At 40.8% G+C, this 20,829-nt stretch overlaps 1 protein-coding gene across 4 annotated transcripts; it reads left to right on the top strand.

Annotated features, from left to right (window-relative positions):
- The first annotated feature begins 1,550 nt into the window (after positions 1-1,550).
- On the top strand, positions 1,551-18,955 carry ZFP69 (ZFP69 zinc finger protein). Of its 4 annotated transcripts, none has more exons than XM_061412367.1 (7): positions 1,551-1,636; positions 2,152-2,236; positions 3,436-3,915; positions 5,819-5,904; positions 13,112-13,238; positions 13,586-13,684; positions 17,590-18,955. In XM_061412367.1, exons 3-7 carry the CDS (start codon positions 3,789-3,791, stop codon positions 18,723-18,725), a joined length of 1,575 nt encoding a protein of 524 aa, XP_061268351.1. In that variant the 5' UTR covers positions 1,551-1,636; positions 2,152-2,236; positions 3,436-3,788; the 3' UTR covers positions 18,726-18,955. The 4 variants fall into 4 exon arrangements, with proteins under 4 accessions (XP_061268351.1, XP_061268349.1, XP_061268352.1 ...); XM_061412366.1 differs by lacking the exon at positions 1,551-1,636 and adding an exon at positions 3,192-3,284 and having other exon boundaries at positions 1,659-2,236; XM_061412365.1 differs by having other exon boundaries at positions 1,618-2,236.
- Positions 18,956-20,829: the final 1,874 nt, after the last annotated feature.

The raw sequence follows: 20,829 nt of genomic DNA, 5'->3' as shown, positions 1-20,829 counted from the left end.
CTGAACTCTAGCCTATTCCTGCCACTAGGCCTTTACACTAGCTGTTCCTTCAGACATCCTACCCTTCCTTCCTCACTTTTGCTCAAATGTTACCTTTTCACTGAAGCCTGTTCTGACCATGCTACTTAATATTACAACCTTTCCTTGCCCCCTAACTTCTGTATTCCTTCTTTGTCCATATCACATATTATATAACATACTAGATATTGATAATTTACACATTTATTATGCTTATTATTTACTCATATTTTCCCTTAGGAGTATGTAAGCTCCATGAGAGCAGGGATCTGTTTTGTTTACTGGTGCATCACAAGTGCCTGGCATACAGTAGGGACTCAATAAATACTTGCTGAACTGTTTTGATTTGAACCAAATTGAACTGGGTATCTATGATGACAATAGAGAAAGGCAATTCCTATACTTTCTCACCTAGCTTTTATAGGTGAGGAAATCTTTTTGTTTCCTTTTTTTTTTAACACACATTTTTATTTTATGTTTTTAATATTTATTTTTATTTGTTTGGCTGGCCAGGTCTTAGTTGCGGCACACGGGATATTTAGCTGTGCAATGCAAACTCTTTAGTTGTGTCATGTGGGATCTAAGTCCCTGACCAGGGATCAAACCTGGGGCCCCTGCATTGAGAGGGTAGAGTCTTGGCCACTGGACCACCAGGGAAGCCCCTCCTTCTTTTCTTTACAAATAGATCAGAATTTATAAGCTTTTAAGAATGGTGAATCATAACAGACATACTTTTAAGATAGCAGGTTATTTTTTAAGTTAATTTGTTTAAAATGCAATTAACTAGGGCTGATTAACTATGTGAGTTTCTCTTTATTTTGTAAACATGAGTTTACATTACCACATTTCCTCATTCCAGAAGAGACTAGAGTTTATCCTCTGGAGAAGGACGAGTTGCTCTGGAATCAGGCACACCAGAGGCAGTGCTTGAAAGAGGTCAGGAAGTAACTCAAAATACAGGAAATAATCTTTTCAGTGATGACTAGATTAAAAGTCATTAACAAGTCATAGCAGAAGGTAAAGGCCCTGCTCATTGACATTATTCCTTAGATGTGCGTCTTAACTATCTACAGTCAGCCAGAGGGCAGAAGGTTTCCAGTTTGTCTCCATCCTGAATTCCCCTCAGGGGACACCATTCGTGAGGTCTACAGCGGCTGATGGCTTGATGGTGGGCAATTCACTGGGATGGCAGACAACATTAGCTTTCTAGATTATTATTATTATCTATTTAATTTTCCCAGAATTAAGATCCAAGAAAGCAGGGACTGAGTTTTGATAACTGGTATTTCCCTAGAGCCTGTAACAATGTGTGAACAGATCTAGGGATTCAGAAGATAGTTGAATAAATGAATGAAGGACAGAAAAAGGGCTTTCGCAGGGGAAGAGCTGGGCCGGTTACCTACTCTCTTGGGACCGCTGTCAGGAAACGCGGGCGGTCCGCCTGGGTGGCCTCTGTCCAAGGTCTGGCAGTCGTGGGGGCGGCGTGCCCAGGCGCGCTCCGCGGAATCTGGGTTCCGGATTTTCGGGAGCGCCTGCCTCCCCGGAGAGGGCGGACTCTCGCCGTTCCTGATGGGCGGAGCCGGCGGCGGGGCGGGCCGAGCCGCCGGAAGACTCGAGGGTACCAGGGTTGATAGCACTGCGGCTGCGCCGGGGGCAGACCTGGGCGAAGGCTAACAGGGGCGCGGGCAACGGCGCTTCGCTACTGCGGAGGGGCCGGGACACCCGGCCTGAGGCCCAGGAGGCGGGGCGCCGGTGGGCCTCGCCACTGCCGCCGGCCTGGCATCAAAGCAGCGGCGGGCGAGCGGTAGCCTAGCCCGGGTCCGTTGGAAGCCGGTTCAGGGTTCCCTTGGCCTTGCGGGTCCCCAAAGCCCAGCTCCCGGGGTTGTGGCTGGGAAAGTGCCGTTGGAGGGGCTGTGGGTTTATCTGGTGCCTCAGTACCCGCCCTAGGCCGCCTCTCAGAAATTTAGAAAGGAGCCCTGGTCCCGTCTGGAGGCCGATAGTCCTTTGGGTTTCAGAAGGAAGCCTGCGTGAATGTTCGGCGTTTTTTAAAAAAGTCATTGTGTTGGATGTCGATGTGGTCTGTCTATAAAAGGCTGGGAAAAAACAAAATCTCTTACCGGTCCTTCTCTAAAGAGACACCCTCTGGAGCTGAAAGCCTCAAGAACCGGCTGTCTCACGCCTCCCATCTCTGGTCGTACCAGCGTCCATGGCCTCTCTGGTGAGTAGGAAGCTACGCTGTCTGTGTCTGCAGTTTCTTAGGTCCGACAGAGGCATGTCTGGGACTAATGAGAAGGGGCATACTCGAAATGAAGCTTCTCTGTCGTTAACCATTTCGGGAATAAGATTGGAAAGTTTCTCCACTTGGGTAACAAACCATTTTACTTTTCATATATTTGGGGGCAGGATGTTTTTCATATGCTCCAATACAGCTCCTTTCTCTGCATCAGTCACAGCTGAAAACAAGAAGCCAAACACCCTGCCCCACAAACTTCAAAAAGTTGGCCCAGCTCCCTTTTCAGGGAGCTAGGACTAGGATTGTTCTTGAAGCCCTAATACACTGTACTTGGTCGCTGTAGAGGCGCCTGTTCAGATGTCAAGGGCTTCCGCGAAAAGATAGGCGGTTTCCAAAATTTCCTGCCAGGAGCAGTTCTCCAATATTTCTCATTATATTCGAAGTACTATATTTGAGATACTTGAAACTTTAAATTCAGATCTATAATTGTTTTAAAGATAACTTTAAAAAGTAGTGTTGTGGTTGCACATTAAAGCAAAAGGTTTATAATAATGTCTATTAAGGTACTGTATTCCCAACATTGTTACAAGCCTAAAAGAAGTACACTTCTTAGATGCATTTTCTAGATGATGAAATGGAAACTCAGAGAACTGAAGTGTCTTAGAGCTTTTAAGTGCCCGTGTTGGGATTCTAACCCAGACTGTCTGATTCCTAAGCTTGCCCTCTTAACTCCCAAGTCTGTGTCCAAGCAGAAGATGCATGCAGCTTGTTGTTCAGTTGTCAAGTCGTGTCCGACTCTTTGTGACCCTATGGACTGCAGCATGTCAGGCCTCTCTGTCCCTCACCATCTCCCAGAGTTTGCCCAAGTTCATGTCCACTGAATCAGTGATGTCATCCAACCATCTCATCCTCTGTTGCCCTCTTCTTCTTCTACCTTCAGTCTTTCCCAGCATCAGGGTCTTTTCCAGTGAGTCAGCTGTTCACATCAGGTGGCCAAAGTATTGGAGCTTCCAAAGAGGAAAGTCAAGGCAAGGTCTGCGCATGTTTGTGTATCTTTGGTATTTGTGTGTATTTGTGCTGTTTGTGAAAGTGTGTATGGAACTAGAAATTAGAGCTGCATCTAAAGCATAGATTATACTTATTTTCACATTGATACTAAATCTTTGTTTTTGGATCTTTTTCAGTTTTAAGTATGTTTCTGCAAGTTCTGGAGTTCTATCTGTATGATCAGTTTTGTGGATCCCTCCTCCCTGCCTTTTGCTCCTCTAGAAGAATATGAAGAGGCGTATACTCAGACCTACTCAACCAGCCACCTGCAAGCAGGCAGGACTTAATTTTAGAGAGGAATCAGTTTTTCAGAGCTGTGAGAGCCACATCAGCCTCTAGGAGCCCCTAGGTTCTGGTGCCACAGGCACACGCAAGAATCCTGAGGGCAGGAGACAGATCACAGGAGGACCACGCAACTGTGAGGCATCTAAGCAGAGGCTCTGGCCATTTGCTCACCAGAAGTGGACAAGGTCAGTCAGGAGGCATCGTCATGCTGCAGCAGCTCCTGATCACCCTGCCCACCGAGGCCAGCACATGGGTGAAGTTGCACCATCCAGAGAACGCCAAGGAGGGGGCGCCCCTGTGGGAGGATGTGACCAAGATGTTTGAAGGAGGAGGTGAGAATAGGCTGATGGATGGGGGATGGAGGAGGAAGAAGGGTTCTCAATCTGCTTGGGGAAAATAGGTACAAACATCATTGAAGTGGTCTCTTGGGGGGGAGAAAATTGGGAGAGACTAGGTTCCTGGGGCTCGTGCTTGGGGCTTTGGGGAAGGAGATAGCTGTGTGAGAAAATGTTGGGCTCTTAAGCACTGGGTCCCTGCGACGTGTGCTCCATGCTGCTCCCATCTCCTGTCCTTGAATAAACACAGGACAGGAAGACAGAATTCAGGGTGTTCCCCACCAGCAGCTGTATAAGTGTGATTTACAGACATTAGAGTCAAAGGTTTCTACCCCCTTAAGCCCTCCAGTGGTTTTCCTTTATTAGTCTCAGTCTAGTCCCAAACCAATGCTTTTTCTTTCTTTTCTTCTCCCGCTAGGAGGAAGGAATGACATGCTTGGCTACTCTCACTTTACCTTGAACTGTTTTGAGTTCAGTGGGAAGCATGTCCAAGGTTACACAGTATTTGTTGGCCGGGTCAGGATAGATGGATGGACAGAGGAATTAGCATATCTCATGGGGTCTCTTTGGAGAAGGCAATGGCACCCCACTCCAGTACTCTTGCCTGGAAAATTCCATGGACGGAGGAGCCTGGTAGGCTCCAGTCCATGGGGTTGCTAAGAGTCGGGACACTTTCACTTTTCACTTTCATGCATTGGAGAAGGAAATGGCAGCCCACTCCAGTATTCTTACCTAGAGAATCCCAGGGATGGGGGAACCTGGTGGGCTGCCGTCTATGGGGTCGCACAGAGTCGGACATGACTGAAGCAACTTAGCAACAGTAGCAGCAGCAGCATGGGGTCTCTTAGTTCATCTTTAATACTTCAAGAGTCAGACAGGGACTTTGTTAAGCATCTTGATGGATGGAAAAATGAATAATGATCTCTAATGCTAATTATTAATTGATAGAGATAGACACCGGAGAAGGCAATGGCACCCCACTCCAGTACTTTTGCCTAGAAAATCCCATAGATGGAGGAGCCTGGTAGGCTGCATTCCATGGGGTCGCTAGAGTTGGACACGACTAAGTGACTTCACTTTCACTTTTCACTTTCATGCATTGGAGAAGGAAATGGCAACCCACTCCAGTGTTCTTGCCTGGAGAATCCCAGGGACGGGGGAGCCTGGTGGGCTGCTGTCTATGGGGTCGCACAGAGTTGGACATGACTGAAGTGACTTAGCAGCAGCAGCAGCAGAGATACACACATACCCGGATGGAAAGAAGAGAAAGTAGCCTAAATACATTTTATGGTAAAATTCTTATGGAAGACAAGAGACAGGAAAATTCTTCTGATTGTATTTATCAGAGAAATTTTCACAAAGCAGATAGCACTGAATTGAGCCTTAAAAGATGTCTATCGTTTTTATGGAAGAGTTGGGGAAAAAATACAAAAGTGGGGACCTTGAAGAGTGGTTCAGAGAATGGAGACTGTTCTAGTCTCACTGAGGGTTAAGAATGTGGCCAGTGCATGTGTCCCACAGATAAAGGGTGGTGGTTAGAGGAAACTAATGCTCGGAAGATACGCTTCAGGCAGATTGTAGAGTGCCATGAAGTCTGTGGGTAGTGTGTGGATTTTTCTTGCTTGTAAGTGGGGAACCTTTGAGGATTTCTGAACAGAGGAGTGGCCTGGTAGGTCAGTGTTTTTGGACCAGCATTGACCATTGGGAAACATTAATACCCCAGTCAGTGCACTGCAGGGCCTCCTCATTAAGGAGACTCCAGTCTGCTCTTGAGTCGCTCTGAATGTCTTTCTTTGTGAGTGTATTCAGAGAAGGGCTGTTTTCAGCAGAACTGCAGGCAGTTTTTCTGTTTAATGGGGTAAGGTAAGATGCAAACTTTCTGCCTCTTTTCCTTCCTCAGCTCTGCTATCTCAGGATGCTGATGAGACCCAGGGAGAAAGTTTAAAGGATGAATTGACCCCCGGGACCCCAACAACAGACTCCCAGGTGGGTTGGAGTTTCCTGTCACTTTCTTGACATGCTTTTTAGTTTTTAAGATTATAATTTGCCCTTTTCTGGGGAGTTGGGTATATTGAGGCTAATGAATTTAACCAGGGAACTCAACGCAAGTTTGTCTTGTACAGAAAACTGGTCCACAGTGGTGGCAGTTTCCCTCCTCTTAGAAAACATTCTTCGGACTTCCGTGGCGGTCCAGTGGTTACAAGTATGCACGTCCACTGCAGGGGGTGCAGGTTTGATCCCTGGTTGGGGCGTTAAGATTCCACATGCTGTGTGGCCAAAAAATATTTTTTTTTAAATATTTCTTTCCAGCCAACATCTAATACAAATTTTTGTAGAGAAAGCAAAATGAATGATTTAATTCTAACCCATAAAAACCAATAGGTACCATTTGGGATCTAAGATAAACCTCAGTTTTCATGAGTATTTTATACTCAAAAATGGGTGACATCTATCACTCCATGAAGTGGCCCATAGAATAGTGGCATGAGCAGAGGTCAAATAACAGCTAAAGACCTGAGCAGAGAAGAAATGGTCAGGCGATGGAGCACACACATTAGACAGGCTGGGCAGTTACAACATGGAAACATGTCCTCACCACCTGGTAGCCGCACAGGTGAAACAGAGAAGGAAAACTGTAGAGTAAAGTGAAAGGAAGACTTATTAAAGCGGGGACATTATCCGAGGACAGAAGAGTTTTGACTGAGAACTTGGGTTTTGAAATTGGATGGTACAGAATTTGAACTTATCTCTGGTATTTACTTACTCCGTGATTTTTTTTTTTTTTTTAGGTTTTTTTATGATGCCATTTTCTTTAGCTAATTCAGGTGCTAACATCTTTTAGGATTGAAATGCATTCCAGGGCTATTTCCAGTAATATGGAAGAAATAGTAATATTCTAATTATTTGGAGAGTTACCTTATCTCTGCATTCCACTTTTCTTTAATTCTCACCTCTTGACAGTTAAAAATACTGGTGGCATTCTTAGCACTGGGAAAAGATTAAATTTCTTAAAATTGAGATATAATTTATATATAGGAAAAACACTTAAGAAAGTACATGGTTCTATTTTGACACTTATACACCATGTAACCAAGTTGAGCATTTCTGCCTCTCAGAATGTTCACTTGTGCCCCTTTCCAATCAAAACTCTGGCCCCCAGTAGAGAGACAGTACATGGGATTTCTGCATTATTTCTTACAACTGCATGTAAATCTATGATTAAAATTATCTTATAAATCTACAATCTCAAAATAAAAACTTGGAGAAAGAATCTGTATGTGGCAGTGGTTAGGTATAATGCTCTACAAATGTCAGGTTAAGTTGATTGATAGGTGTTCAGATCTACATCCTTGATAAATTTTTGTCTACTTGTTCGATCACTTAGTGAGAGGAGTGTTAAAATCTCTAATTATTGTGATTTTGTTCATATCTTCCTTTAGTTCTGTCAAGTCAAATTCTATTGTCAGGCACATATACACATAGGATTATTGTCTTCTTAATGAGCTGACCATTTATCTTTAGGAAATGTCTCATCATATTCTTTTTCCTAAGCCCACTTTGTCTGATTTAATGTAACTTCTCCAGTGTTTTTAGTTATTGTTGGTATGGTATAGCTTTTTTCATTCTTTTAACTTATTTGTGCCTTTATATTTAAAGTGTGGCCCTTCTTAGATACAGCTGGGACTTGCATGCTTAGTCTGTTAACAGTTACATAATCATTGATACGGAGCTTCCCAGGTGGCTCAGTGAAGGAAGCCACCTACAGGATTTCCCTGGTGGCCCAGTAGCTAAGACTCCGTGCTTCCAATGCAGGAGGCCTGGGTTTGATCCCTGGTCAGGGAACTGGATCCCACATGCCACAACTAAAGATCCTGCATGCTGCAACAAAGACCCGGTGCAGCCCAAAAAAACCCAAAACAATCCGCCTGCAATGCAGGACACGCAGGAGACATGGGTTCAGTGTCCTGGGTAGGGAAGATCGCTTGGAGGAGGGCATGGCAACTCACTCCAGTATTCTTGCCTGAAGAATCCCAAGGACAAGAGGAGCCTGGCGGGCTATAGTCCATAGAGCCACAAAGAGTAGGACACAACAGAAGTGACTGAGCACACAGGCAATCACTGATATGCTTGGAATTTAAGTGTATATTCTTGTCCTTTGTTTGTTGTTTGTCAAACCTATTCCTTCATTTCTTTGTTCTTCCTCTCCTGCCTTCTTTTGGATTGTGCAGTTTTTTAGTATTCTATTTTATGTCTTCTAATGACTTTTTTAGCTATACTTTGATTTGTTTTTAGTGGTTGTCCTGGCCATTACAATATGCATTTTAAACATGTCACAGTTGAATTACTATTATACTGTTTCACAAAGAATATGAAAATCATATTTTCCTGTTTACTCTTCCCATTCTTTGTGTGTTGTCATCATGCTTTTCACTTTACATGTTATATACCCTATAATACATGTCCTTATTTTTCCTTTTAACAGTAAACTGTCTCATAAGAGATTAAGAAAAGGAAAAAAAATGAGCCTTTCATATTTGCCCACATATTTACCAGTGCAGGCTTTCCTGGTGGCTCAGACAGTAAAGGATCCGCCTATAATGCAGGAGACCTGGGTTTGATCCCTGGGTTAGGAAGATCGCCTGGAGAAGGAAATGTCAACCCACTCCAGTACTCTTACCTGGAGAATTCCAAGGACAGAGGAGCCTGGTGGGCTCCAGTCCAGGGGATCACAGAGAGTGGGACACGACTACGTGACTTTCTTTCACTTTACCAGTTGGAGCACTTTTCAGTCCTTCCTTTAGGTTCTAAGTTTCTGACATCATTTCCCTTCAGCCTAAAGAACATCATTTAGCATTTCCTGTAGTGCGGTTCTTCAGATGACGAATTCTCACAGCTTTGGCGATCTAGAAATGTCTTTATATGGTCTTCCTATTAGAGGATCTTTTACTGAATATAGAATTCTAGGGTGACCATTTTTTTCTTTTAAGCACTTTAAGGATGTTCCATTGTCTTTTGGTTTATATTGCTTCAGATAAAAAGTGAGCTATTTTTCTTATTCTTTCCTCAGATGTGACATGTCTTTTTGTTTATTTTATACTAACTTTTCTGGTTTTCCTGTTCTTCCTTTCCTACTTTCTTTTCACTACTTTTATAATCTTCCCTTTTATCTTTGCTCTTCAGCAGTTTTAATGATGTGCATAGACATGGTGGAGAAGGCAATGGCACCCCACTCCAGTACTCTTCCCTGGAAAATCCCATGGACGGAGGAGCCTGGTAGGCTGCAGTCCTTGGTGTCGCTAAGAGTCGGGGACGACTGAGAGACTTCATTTTCACTTTTCACTTTCATGCATTGGAGAAGGAAATGGTAACCCACTCCAGTATTCTTGCCTGGAGAATCTCAGGGACAGAGGAGCCTAGTGGGCTGCCGTCTATGGGGTTGCACAGAGTTGGACACGACTGAAGTGACTTAGCAGCATAGACATGGTATTCTTTGAATTTTATTTTTTTTTTGGTGGAGGATTTGCTGCCTTTTGTATTTATAGGTTGATTTTTTTTTAATCAACTTGGAAATTTTTCAGCCTTTATTTCTTCAAATATTCTTTTCTTCTCATTCTTCTCCTTCTGAGATTTTAATTACATGTATATTAGACCATGTGATATTATCCCCCCCTCTTTTTTTTTCTTTTTCTCTCTTGGTGCTTCCATTTGAATACTGTCTATTGACCTGTGTTAAGTTTCATTGATCTTGTCTTCATCAGGGTCTATTGGATGTTAAGCCCATCCAGTGGATTTTTCAGATATTGTATTTTTCAGTTGTAGAATTGTTTTTTAGTTCTTTTTTGGTATTTCTATCTCTCCTCAATTACCCTGACATTTTGACCTATTCCATCCATATTTTATTGTAAACTCTTCAACATGTATTTTAATAATTGCTTTAAATTCCTTGTCTGCTTCTTACAGTGACTTGGTGACCTAGGTCTTTGTTTCTTATGTTTTTATTTCTTGATTATAGGTCAGATTTTCCTCCTTCACTTGCCTAATAATTTTTTATTATGGTTCAGATATTCTGTATAAAAGAACAGTGGAGGATGAAATATGCATAGATAGATCCATTTCCCCATCAGCCTGGAAGGACATTGGTATTGAGAATAACTACAACGGCTTCCAGTTTTTTAATGAAACCTCAGATGTGTGGCCTCCTGGCCAAGCATCTGCAATTTCATATTGTTAGAGCAATCATTGTATCGCTGGGAGTTGCAACTTTCTACAAGTTTGCTTTGGTGAACCAAGAAAGACAGAATAAAGGACAGAAATGGCAAGGACCTAACATAAGCAGAACAGATTTAGAAGAGGTGGCAAGAATACACAGAAAAACTGTACAAAAAAGATTCAATGACCCAGATAATCGTTTTGGTGTGGTCACTCACCTGGAGCCAGACATCTTGGAGTGTGCAGTCAAGGCAGCCTTAGGAAGCATTACTACAAGCAAAGCTAGTGGAGGTGATAGAATTCCAGTTGAACTGTTTCAAATCCTAAAAGATGATGCTGTGAAAGTGCTGCACTCAATATGCCAACAAATTTGGAAAACTCAGCAGTGGCCACAGGACTGGAAAAGGTCAAGTTTTCATTCCAGTCCCAAAGAAAGGCAATGCCAAAGAATGCTCAAATTACTTTACAGTTGTGCTCATTTCACATGCTAGCAAGGTAATACTCAAAATACTTTAAGCTAGGCTTCAACAATATGTGAACTAAGAACTTCCAGATGTTCAAGCCGGATTTAGAAAAGGCAGAGGAACCCCGAGATCAAATTGCCAACATCTGTTGGATCATAGAAAAAGCAAGGGAATTAAAAAAAAATCCACTTCTGCTTCATTGACTATGCTAAAGCCTTTGACTGTGTGGATTACAACAAACTGTGGAAAATTCTTAATGAGATGGGAATACCAGACCACTTTACTTGTCTCCTGAAAAACCTGTATGCAGGTCAAGAAGCAACAGTTAGAACTGGACATAGAACAATGGACTGGTTCAAAATTGGGAAAGGAGTATGTCAAGGCTATATATTGTCACCCTGCTTATTTAACTTCTATCCAGAGTACATCATGTGAGATGCTGGGCTGGATGAATCACAAGCTGAAATCAAGATTGCCAGGAGAAATATCAACAACCTCAGATATGCAGATGATACCAGCATAATGGCAGAAAGTGAAGAGGAACTAAAGAGCCTCTTGATGAAGGTGAAAGAGGAGAGTGAAAAAGCTGGCTTAAAACTCAACATTCAAAAAACTAAGATCAGGGCATCTAGTTCCATCACTTCATGGCAAATAGATGGGGGAAAAATGGAAACAGTGGCAGGTTTTATTTTCTCCTGCTCCAAAGCAGGAGCTCCAAAGCAGGGCTCCAAAATCACTGTGAATGGTGACTGCAGCCATGAAATTAAAAGATGCTTGCTCCTTGGAAGAAAAACTGTGACAAAGCTAGACAGCATATTAAAAAGCAGAGATATCACTTTGCTGACAAAGGTCCATTTAGTCAAAGCTGTGGTTTTTCCAGTTGTTGTGTGTAGATGTGAGAGTTGGACCATAAAGAAGGCTGAGCCCGGAAGATGCTTTCAGACTGTGGTGCTGGAGAAGACTCTTGAGAGTCCCTTGGACAGCAAGGAGATCAAACCAGTCAATCCTAAAGGAAAACAACCCTGAATATTCATTAGAGGGACTGATGCTGAAGCTGAAGCTCCAATACTTTAGCCGTCTGAGGAGAAGAGCCGATTTACAGAAAAGACCCTGATGCTGGAAAAGATTGAGGGCAGGAGGAGAAGGGGGGCGACAGAGAATGAAATGGTTGGATGGCATCACTGACTCAATGGACATGAGTTTGAGCAAACTCCAGGACAGAGTGAAGGACAGGGGAGCCTGGTGTGCTGCAGTCCATGGGGCAGCAGAGTCGGACATGACTTAGCGACTTAACAACAAACAACAAGTATGCAGGCATATGCAGATTCTTCAGAAAGTATCGTTCTGTGAAGAATTTTAAGGTGATGAGAAAGGCTGGTATCTTTCAGAGTGCAAAATGATTTCAGAATGTAAAAAATTTCTTTGGGTTGAGTTGCATGAAATTCATCCCTGACCTGTGTTTGTTAATTGTGAAGCATGAATATCTGGGCTATGGAATAGTTTCTCTTGATAAATAAACAATAAATAAATGTATATATGTATAGATAGATAGATATAGTCTGTTTGTTTTGTCTGTTCTGTTTATTTGCAGAAAACTCTAAGCCTTTTCCTCTTGACTGGTGGTTAAGGTGAGGGACTGATTATTCATATTTTTCCTAGAGCTGTGGCTGAGCTCTGGCTGAGATGCACTTTAGTTTGATTGAATTCACTTTTTGTCTTTTTTTGGTTGCATGGCATGTGGGATCTTAGCTCCCCAACCAGGGTCTGAACCCATACCCCCTGCACTGGAAGGTATGGACCTTCCACCGCCAGGGTCCTTGATTGAGTTCACTTCTGATTAACCCAGCTACTAGCACCCCATGCCATCAGTGCTGAAGGGCTGATCCTTTTTTATCTGTTCAGTATTTGAGCTAAGGAAGAGCTCGATCACAGTTCCAAACCGTTTTGTTCATCTTGCATTAAACTCCAGCAGGGCCCCAGAATTTCAGCCCTGGAGGAATGCATTGGTCTTTGTGACAGTAAGTACTGAAAGCCTCTCTCTCCGTCCCCTGGACCCTCTGGTCTCATCTACTTCCACTTGGCCGCCTCCAGCAATGCTGGCCACTCTCCTGCTCCTCAGACAAGCCAAGGACATGCACTCCTCAGGTCCTTTGTTCCTGCTTGGAATGCTCTCCCCTCAGATTTCCATGTGGCTCTTTCCTACTGAGTTCATGTCTCTGTTTGAATATCCCCCTTTTAGGAAGACTTACCCTAACACCCTACATGAAAGATCTTCCCCATCCTCACTGTGGTTCTCTCTGGTGCCATTATCCTGCTTCATTTTGTTTTTTTTCTAAGACACATATAATAACCATCTGTCCTTCCATATATTGTTTATGATAGTCTCCAGGGAATTACCAAACAGATCCAGAGGAGACTCCCAGTAAAACTAATTTAGAATCTCTCAGAAGACTGTCAGAACATATTGGATCTTGATGGAGGTGGTCTCAGGCTGAAAAGGAATATATTGGATATTCTAGGAACTGTTGACCTTCAAGGACATATCTGTGGACTTCACCCAGGAGGAGTGGGGGCAGCTGGCGCCTGCTCACCGGAATCTGTACCGGGAGGTGATGCTGGAGAACTATGGGAATCTGGTCTCAGTGGGTAAGGACAGGCTACACATACATCCAGAATCCTGCCTATTAACAGGATTAATATTTAATTTAGTATTAATAATTCCTAAATTATTAAAAGCGGTAGATTCCCTGGAGCCTGGCCTTGGGTTCTGTGTTGGAGATGGATGTTGCCTACCTTTGAAAATCAAGTCAGAACATACCTGAATCTCTTCCCTTTGGGGAACACTTTACTTTGTAGAGCGAGAATAGGAAAACATGCTATGGTGCCCCTTTCCATCTTCAGAGACCCTAAATACCTGAGGATTGAAACTACATCCCAGGGATGGTTCTTTGACCTCAACATAAATATTCATACCCTTTTTTTCACTCCATAAGCAGGTTGTCAGCTTTCCAAACCTAGTGTGATTTCCCAGTTGGAGAAAGGAGAAGAGCCATGGATGACAGAGAAAGAAGGCCCAGGAGATCCCAATTCAGGTGAGCCAAGGCAGATGGTGCCTTTTAATATGTAGGCCAGAGTGCCCAGCATCTTCCCAGGCTGCGGAAAGGCTGATCGGGTGGACAGGCATGCTCTGAACTAGATTTCATCCCTCTGTCTGCAGTCCTTTTCTTCATCTGACCTAGCAGAAGTCTCTGGAGTTGGAGGGAAGGTAAGTCTTCTCTTCATTAAGGTTTTCCTTCTTTCTTCAATATCCTAAAGTCTGCCAATCGAAAGGTCCTTTCCCCATGCTCTGAGATGTACGTAGTAGTCTCTTCTCACAGAAAGCAGATCTCTTTTCAGGACTCTCACTGCATTCTCCAGATCTTTAATCTTCTCTCTTGCATCCTATTTCCACTTTTCATCAACTTTCATTTTATAATCTTAACTTTGATTCTCACTCTCCTTTGAACTAAAGTATCCTTATTTATTGTAACAAATGTTTTATGGAAAATCCTGCAAGAAAAATGACTCTGGGATTCCTTCTCATCAAATCCAGTGATCTTTAACAATCTTCTTAAACTTCATTTTTATTGCAAAATATTTTAGACATTCAGAAAGGTAGAGGACGTTACAATAAATTGCTATGTACTTTCTACCTAGATTAAGAAATGAAACAGAGTTTAAATCCCAGTACTCCCATCTTTGCTTGTGAAATAACCAACTCTTCTGACTTTAAACATTGTCATTCCTATATGTGTCTTCATATTTGTATTGTATGTGTATATTCCCAAAAAACATATAATATTATTTTTTGAATTTATTTTTTATTGAAAGATAATTGTATTTATAATATTGTGTTCATTTCTGCCATATATCAACATGTATCAGCCATAGGTATACATATGTCCCCTCCCTCTTGAACTTCCTTCTCACCTCCCACCCCATCCCACCCTTCTAGGTTGTCACGGAGACCTGGTTTGAGTTCTCTGAGTCATACAGCAAATTCCCACTGGCCGTGTGTTTTGCATATGGTGGTGTATATGTTTCCATGCTACTCTCTCCATCCATTCCACCCTCTCCTCCCCGCCCCCTCACTTATTTCCATATGTCTATTCTCTATGTCTGCATCTCCATTGCTGCCCTGAACATAGGTGCATCAGTACCTCTTTCTAGATTCCTTATATATGTGTTAATATACAATTTTTTTTTCTCTTTCTGACTTTCTTCAGTTTGTATAATAGGCTCTAGTTTCATCTACCTCATTAGCACTTCCTCACGTTCCCTTTTATGGCTGAGTAATATTCCACTGTATATATGTACTACAGCTTCTTTATCCATTCATCTGTCGATGGACATCTAGGTTGCTTCCACGTCCTAGCTATATTAAATAGTGCATCAGTGAACATTGGGGTATGTGTGTCTTTCTCAGTTATGGTTTTCTCAGAATATATGCCCAGTGGTGGGATTGTTGGGTCATATGGTAGTTTTATTCCTAGTTTTTTTTTTTTTTTTTTATTCCTAGTTTTTTAAGGAATCTCCATACTGTCTTGCACAGTAGTCATATCAATTTGTATTCCCACCAGCAGTGCAAGAGGTTCCCTTTTCTCCACACCCTCTCCAGAATTTATTGCTTGTACATTTTGTGATGATAGCCATTCTGACCAGTGTGAGGTGATATATCACTGTAGTTTTGATTTGCATTTCTGTAGTAATGAGTGATATTGAGCATCGTTTCATGTGTTTACTAGCCATCTGTATGCCTTCTTTGGAGAAATGTCTATTTAGGTGTTTTGCCCACTTTTTTATTGGGTTGTTTTGTTTTTCTGGTATTGAATTGCATGAGCTGCTTGTATATTTTGGAAATTAATCCTTTGTCAGTTGTTTCATTTGCTATTATTTTCTCCCATTCTGAGGGTTTTCTTTTCACCTTGTTTATAATTTCCTTTGCTCTGCAAAATTTTTCAGTTTAATTATATCCCACTTGTTTATTTTTATTTTTATTTCCGTTACTCTAGGAGGTGGGTCATAGAGGATCTTGCTGTGACTTATAGCACATAAATTACTACTTATAATACTGTTTTGCGTATTCTTACTCTTTAAAAAAATGGTATATGTACTTCTTCCACTTGCTTTTCTCATTCAACACTGTTGATATTTACCCATGTTATTCATTCATATTTATCCATATCATTCATTTCCATTGAGTTAATAAAGCACAATTTATCCATTTTCCTGTATGATAGAAATTTGGGGGTTACAGAGATAAGGCAATAAAACTTTGTATATGTAACTTCTTGTGTAAGTGTGTAAGTATTTCTCTGAGATATTTGATAGAAGCAGACTTGTTGGGTCATGGAGCAGATATACCTTTATGTTTCAGGAAATTGTTCTTCAAAGTAGTTACACCAGTTGGTGCTCCTATCTGAGAGTTTCGAGAGGTTCTAGAACTCAGCATCTTTGTCAACACTTGGCATTGTCAAACTTTCACATTTTTATAAATTCAGTGGTTGAATGTGGTGTCTTGTTTTTTCATTTTCATTATTACTAATAAGAGAGAGCATGTTTTTAATGTTTGTTGGCCATCCTTCCAGGATTTCTTTTCCGCATTACAGTCAAACACTTTACAGTCTGAGCCACCAGGGAAGCCCTTCTATAAATTACCAGTTTATATCCTTTGCAAATCTTTCTATTATTTTTTTCCTTATTGATTTATAGAAAAAATATATATTATTTTATATCTTTAAAATTTTGTTTTCCATATTTAGATTTGAATCTGCATATATTTTATATATAGTGTGAGGTGAGGCTCTAGTTTAACTTTTTACATGTGGATAATAAGCCCAAGAACCATTTATTGAATAGTTTATGCTACTTGGTCACCTGCCAAGTTTCTTTATATGCCTGAGTCTATTTCTGGGCTCTATCTATTCTGTTCCATTTTTCTATTTTCTATCCTTACTCTGTCAGACTGTCTTAATTACTGTATTTCATAGTGAGATTCAATATCTTGTTCTTCAAAATTGTCCTGGCTATTGTTAGCCCCTTGCTTTTCCATATGAATTACATATGAGTGCATCAATTACACGCACACGAATTCTCTGGTGGTATTTTGATTGGAAGATATTGAATCTATAGATCAATTTAGAGGGGAATTAATGTTATGATATTGAGTCCTGTTGTCCAGGAACGTGGTATATTGTTCCGCTTATTGATATTTTCTAATTTTTTAAAATAAATTTTCAGGATTTTCCCCCATAAAAGTCTTGTATACATTACACATCTTTTGTCAGATTCATCCTGAAGGACATACATTTTATTGCTATTCTGTTTTTTTATTTTTTAGCCACACTGCATATCTTGTGGGATTTTAGCTCCTTGATGAAGCATTGAACCCTCACCCTCAGCTGTGAAAGCTTGGAGTCCTAATCACTGGACTGCCAGGGAATTCCCTCAGACCTGTTTTATGAACTAGCTGGAGTGGGAAGGGGGAAATCTTTTTATCTTTCTGAGAATGTTTCCCAAAAATAGTTATCAGTTAAAAAGACACTGTTAAGACATAGCCCTGAAATATCATTTTTTAGTATTAATAGAAAGAAGAAGATTAAAATGTTCAAATTTTTACTCTGTATATAAAATCACACTTTTACCTTGTTCATTGTGTCTTAATTTCCCATTACTTTTACAGGCTACATAACCATATTTAAATACACTCAGAATTTCATGGAACTTCCATGGTGCTCCAGTGGTTAAGACTGCATGCTCCCAATGCAGGGGGCACAGGTTGGATCTCTGGTCAGGGAACTAAGAACCCAGATGCCTCATGCAAAAAAATAAATATACTCAAAATTTCATGTACCTCACATGTATTGTTATCTAAATCTGTATTCCATACCCAGTATAATAATTGATTTTTCAAAGCAAAATGAATATGAGTTATTTGCATTTTTTCCATTTCTTTCAGACTTGAAGAGTAAAACAGAAACCAGTGCATCAAATGCAAAATACAACATTTTACAAGAACAGTTATATCATGGCATGATGATGGAAAGGTTCATGAGGGATGATGTCATTTATTCCACATTGAAGAAAGTCTCAGAATATGATGATGAGTTAGAAAAGCACCAGGATCGCCATGGAAGAAATGTGAGACAAACCATTATGACCCATAAGAAGAGAAGCCAAGAAACTTACAAATTTGGCAAAAATATTATGAGTTCAAATGTTGTTATAGAACAGAGGCTCCGTAAATGTGACACACCTAGAAAGAGAAACAAATGCAAATCAGATGTGATTAATCATCCAACAAGTTACATAAGAGTAAAAACCTATGAATGTAATATATGTGAAAAGGCCTTCAAACAACCCATTCACCTTACTGAACACATGAGAATTCATACTGGTGAGAAACCTTTCAGATGTAAGGAATGTGGTAGGGCCTTCAGTCAAAGTGCATCCCTTACCACACACCAGAGAATCCATACTGGTGAGAAGCCCTTTGAATGTGAAGAATGTGGCAAAGCCTTCAGACATCGCTCATCTCTTAATCAGCATCATAGAACCCACACTGGGGAGAAACCCTACATATGTGATAAATGTCAGAAAGCTTTCAGCCAGAACATTAGCTTGATCCAGCATTTGAGAACTCATTCTGGAGAGAAACCCTTTACGTGCAATGAATGTGGGAAAACCTTTAGACAGATTAGACACCTTAGTGAACATATAAGAATTCATACTGGGGAAAAGCCCTATGCATGTACTGCATGTTGTAAAACCTTTAGTCATAGAGCTTATCTAACACATCACCAGAGAATCCATACTGGGGAGAGACCCTACAAATGTAAAGAATGTGGGAAAGCCTTTAGGCAGAGGATACACCTTAGCAACCATAAAACTGTTCATACAGGAGTGAAAGCATATGAATGCAACCGCTGTGGAAAAGCATACAGGCATGATTCATCCTTTAAAAAACATCAGAGGCATCACACAGGAGAAAAACCTTATGAATGTAATGAATGTGGAAAAGCCTTCAGCTATAATTCATCACTAACTCGACACCATGAAATACACAGGAGAAATGTCTTCCAAAATAATATCTGAAAACAGATTATGCACCATGAGAACAAAAGCTAAATCTAAATCAGTAACCCTGTGCTTTGAATTTTAGGACTCTAAATTTGAGGAATTGACATAATGATGCCAACTTCTAGTTTTGCTCATTGTGTAAATAAACACTACGTTGATAACTACTATTTACCAATACCTCCACACAGAGTTACTTTATCGAGAATAAAAGATGGCCCTTCAATTAAATTCAACAATATAGAAAATTTTGTACATCATTATTTTTATGACTTCATGGTAGATTAATAAATTATTTTTCTTGGGCATTCACAGATACAGACCAGCATTTGGAAACTACTGTTTAAAACATCACCACCACCCCTAATTTTGTAATTAAAATTTTATTTTTTTAATGGGGAAACCCTTCACATGGTATAAATTTCAAAAGGTATGGTCAGTTTTGTAAGTGAAAGGCCTTCTTTCTCCATCCTCCACACAAAATTCTACCTACAGGCAGCCATTTTTTATAACTCATATTTTGTACACCCTTCTAGAGAGCTTTCTGTTTAAATCCAAGAGAATACAAGCATACATTTTTTTTACTTTTAAGCATAAATGGCAGCTCCCTAGACAAATGCATATTACTTTTATTACTTCACTGTGTATCATGGAGGTTATTCCATATCAGTAAACAGAGTGCCTACTTGTTCTTTTTTAACAGCTGTATAGTATTCCATGGTTTGAATGTACTTTATTTAGCCATTTCATTGTACATGACCTTTTGGATTTCCAGTCTTTTATTTATATAATTTTGCAGTGAATACTCTTACACATTTTTTTTGTTGCTCACATGTAAGAAGATGCAGAGGGTAAATTCCTAGAATGGGAATTTCTGTGCTAAAGGGTATGTGCATTTGTATGATGGATACTGCCAAACTGACCTTCAGAGAGGTTGGACCAATTTATTTCCCTACTAGCAAGATAGAGAAGCCATGTGGGAGCCATATCTGGTACTGAAGCATCTCCAGCAGCCTTATAATCCATTAAAGAAGTATCAGTTTATCTCAATAACATAGCCTAGAAGTACAGTCCAAGCTCATCCCCCAAAAGAGCAGTACTTGCCATCCCTGGAGTCAGCATTAGCTGAATCTTATCAAATAGCAGCCAAGGCAACCAGTCTCTGTTGGAGAAGAAAACATCTCTCCACCAACTGCTCCAGTCCCTAACTTCTGAGGTTGGAACTGTCTGATGAAGTATAGTCACTTAAGAGACTGATCCACCTGCCTTAGCAAGTATAATCCTGGCTACAACACCTTTGTTTGGAATGGAGGAAAATGGACAATTCAGTCAGGATACTTAAGATGGCAGGCTAAACTACAAAGAATCAACTGACCATACATAGCATTTTATGGCTATGTTAGTGAGTTACAGTTCACTTGTGGAAGGAGACAGAAATGAGATAGGACGTGACTTTCTAATTAATAAACATTAATTAATGAGAGCATTAATTAATTTGTTGACATTGCTTATTACATTGTGAAAGCTGAGTGCCAATGAAAGGACCACAGTGATTTTGTAGATGTTCACTTTTCATTTTGGCAGTTTTATTATTTAAAATTTTAGTGATTCTGTAGAGTGTTGATGGATTTCCCATCTCCATCACCACAGCCACTAATCAAGTTATAAACCAAAGCCTGGCACTCATTACATCTAGTCTACCTTATAGCTTCACCTTCCGTTTACTTTTCTCTTTCCCATATGAGCTCTGCTGCTGCTGCTGCTAAGTCACTTCAGTCGTGTCCGACTCTGTGTGATGAGAATCTTTTAAGTTGCAAGTAACAGAAATCAACTAAGGCTAGTTAAGTCTTAAAGGGGGATGTTAATAGAAGGATATTGGGGTATCATGGAATTCAGGGCAGTGATACATTATAACAGTGGTCTGAGACAGAGATCTGAAATGCTTTGGAAAACCCAGGCAGTTTTCTCTGCATCTCTGATCTTTGCTTCTTGTGTCTTCATTCTTCAGCTGCCCCCCTCCCCCACCCCCAATACCTCATTTCAAATCACGGTTATCATCAACTTTAGATTTTACATATATTCCCTTTTCATTACCCAGAGAAAAACTGTCTTCTCTTCCTTA

The sequence above is a fragment of the Bos javanicus genome, chromosome 3, assembly GCF_032452875.1.
Source record: "Bos javanicus breed banteng chromosome 3, ARS-OSU_banteng_1.0, whole genome shotgun sequence".
Classification (NCBI taxonomy): domain Eukaryota; kingdom Metazoa; phylum Chordata; class Mammalia; order Artiodactyla; family Bovidae; genus Bos; species Bos javanicus.
Note: the sequence above shows the minus strand (reverse complement) of the source record. Positions and strands in the feature narration are given on the sequence as shown.

Coding starts and splice junctions, on each gene's coding strand:
- ZFP69 (XM_061412367.1), top strand. CDS start 3,789: ATGCTGCAGCAGCTCCTGATCACCCTGCCCACCGAGGCCAGCACATGG. Junction 13,239..13,585: donor TGGGAATCTGGTCTCAGTGG/GTAAGGACAGGC, acceptor TCACTCCATAAG/CAGGTTGTCAGCTTTCCAAA. Junction 13,685..17,589: donor CCCAGGAGATCCCAATTCAG/GTGAGCCAAGGC, acceptor CATTTCTTTCAG/ACTTGAAGAGTAAAACAGAA.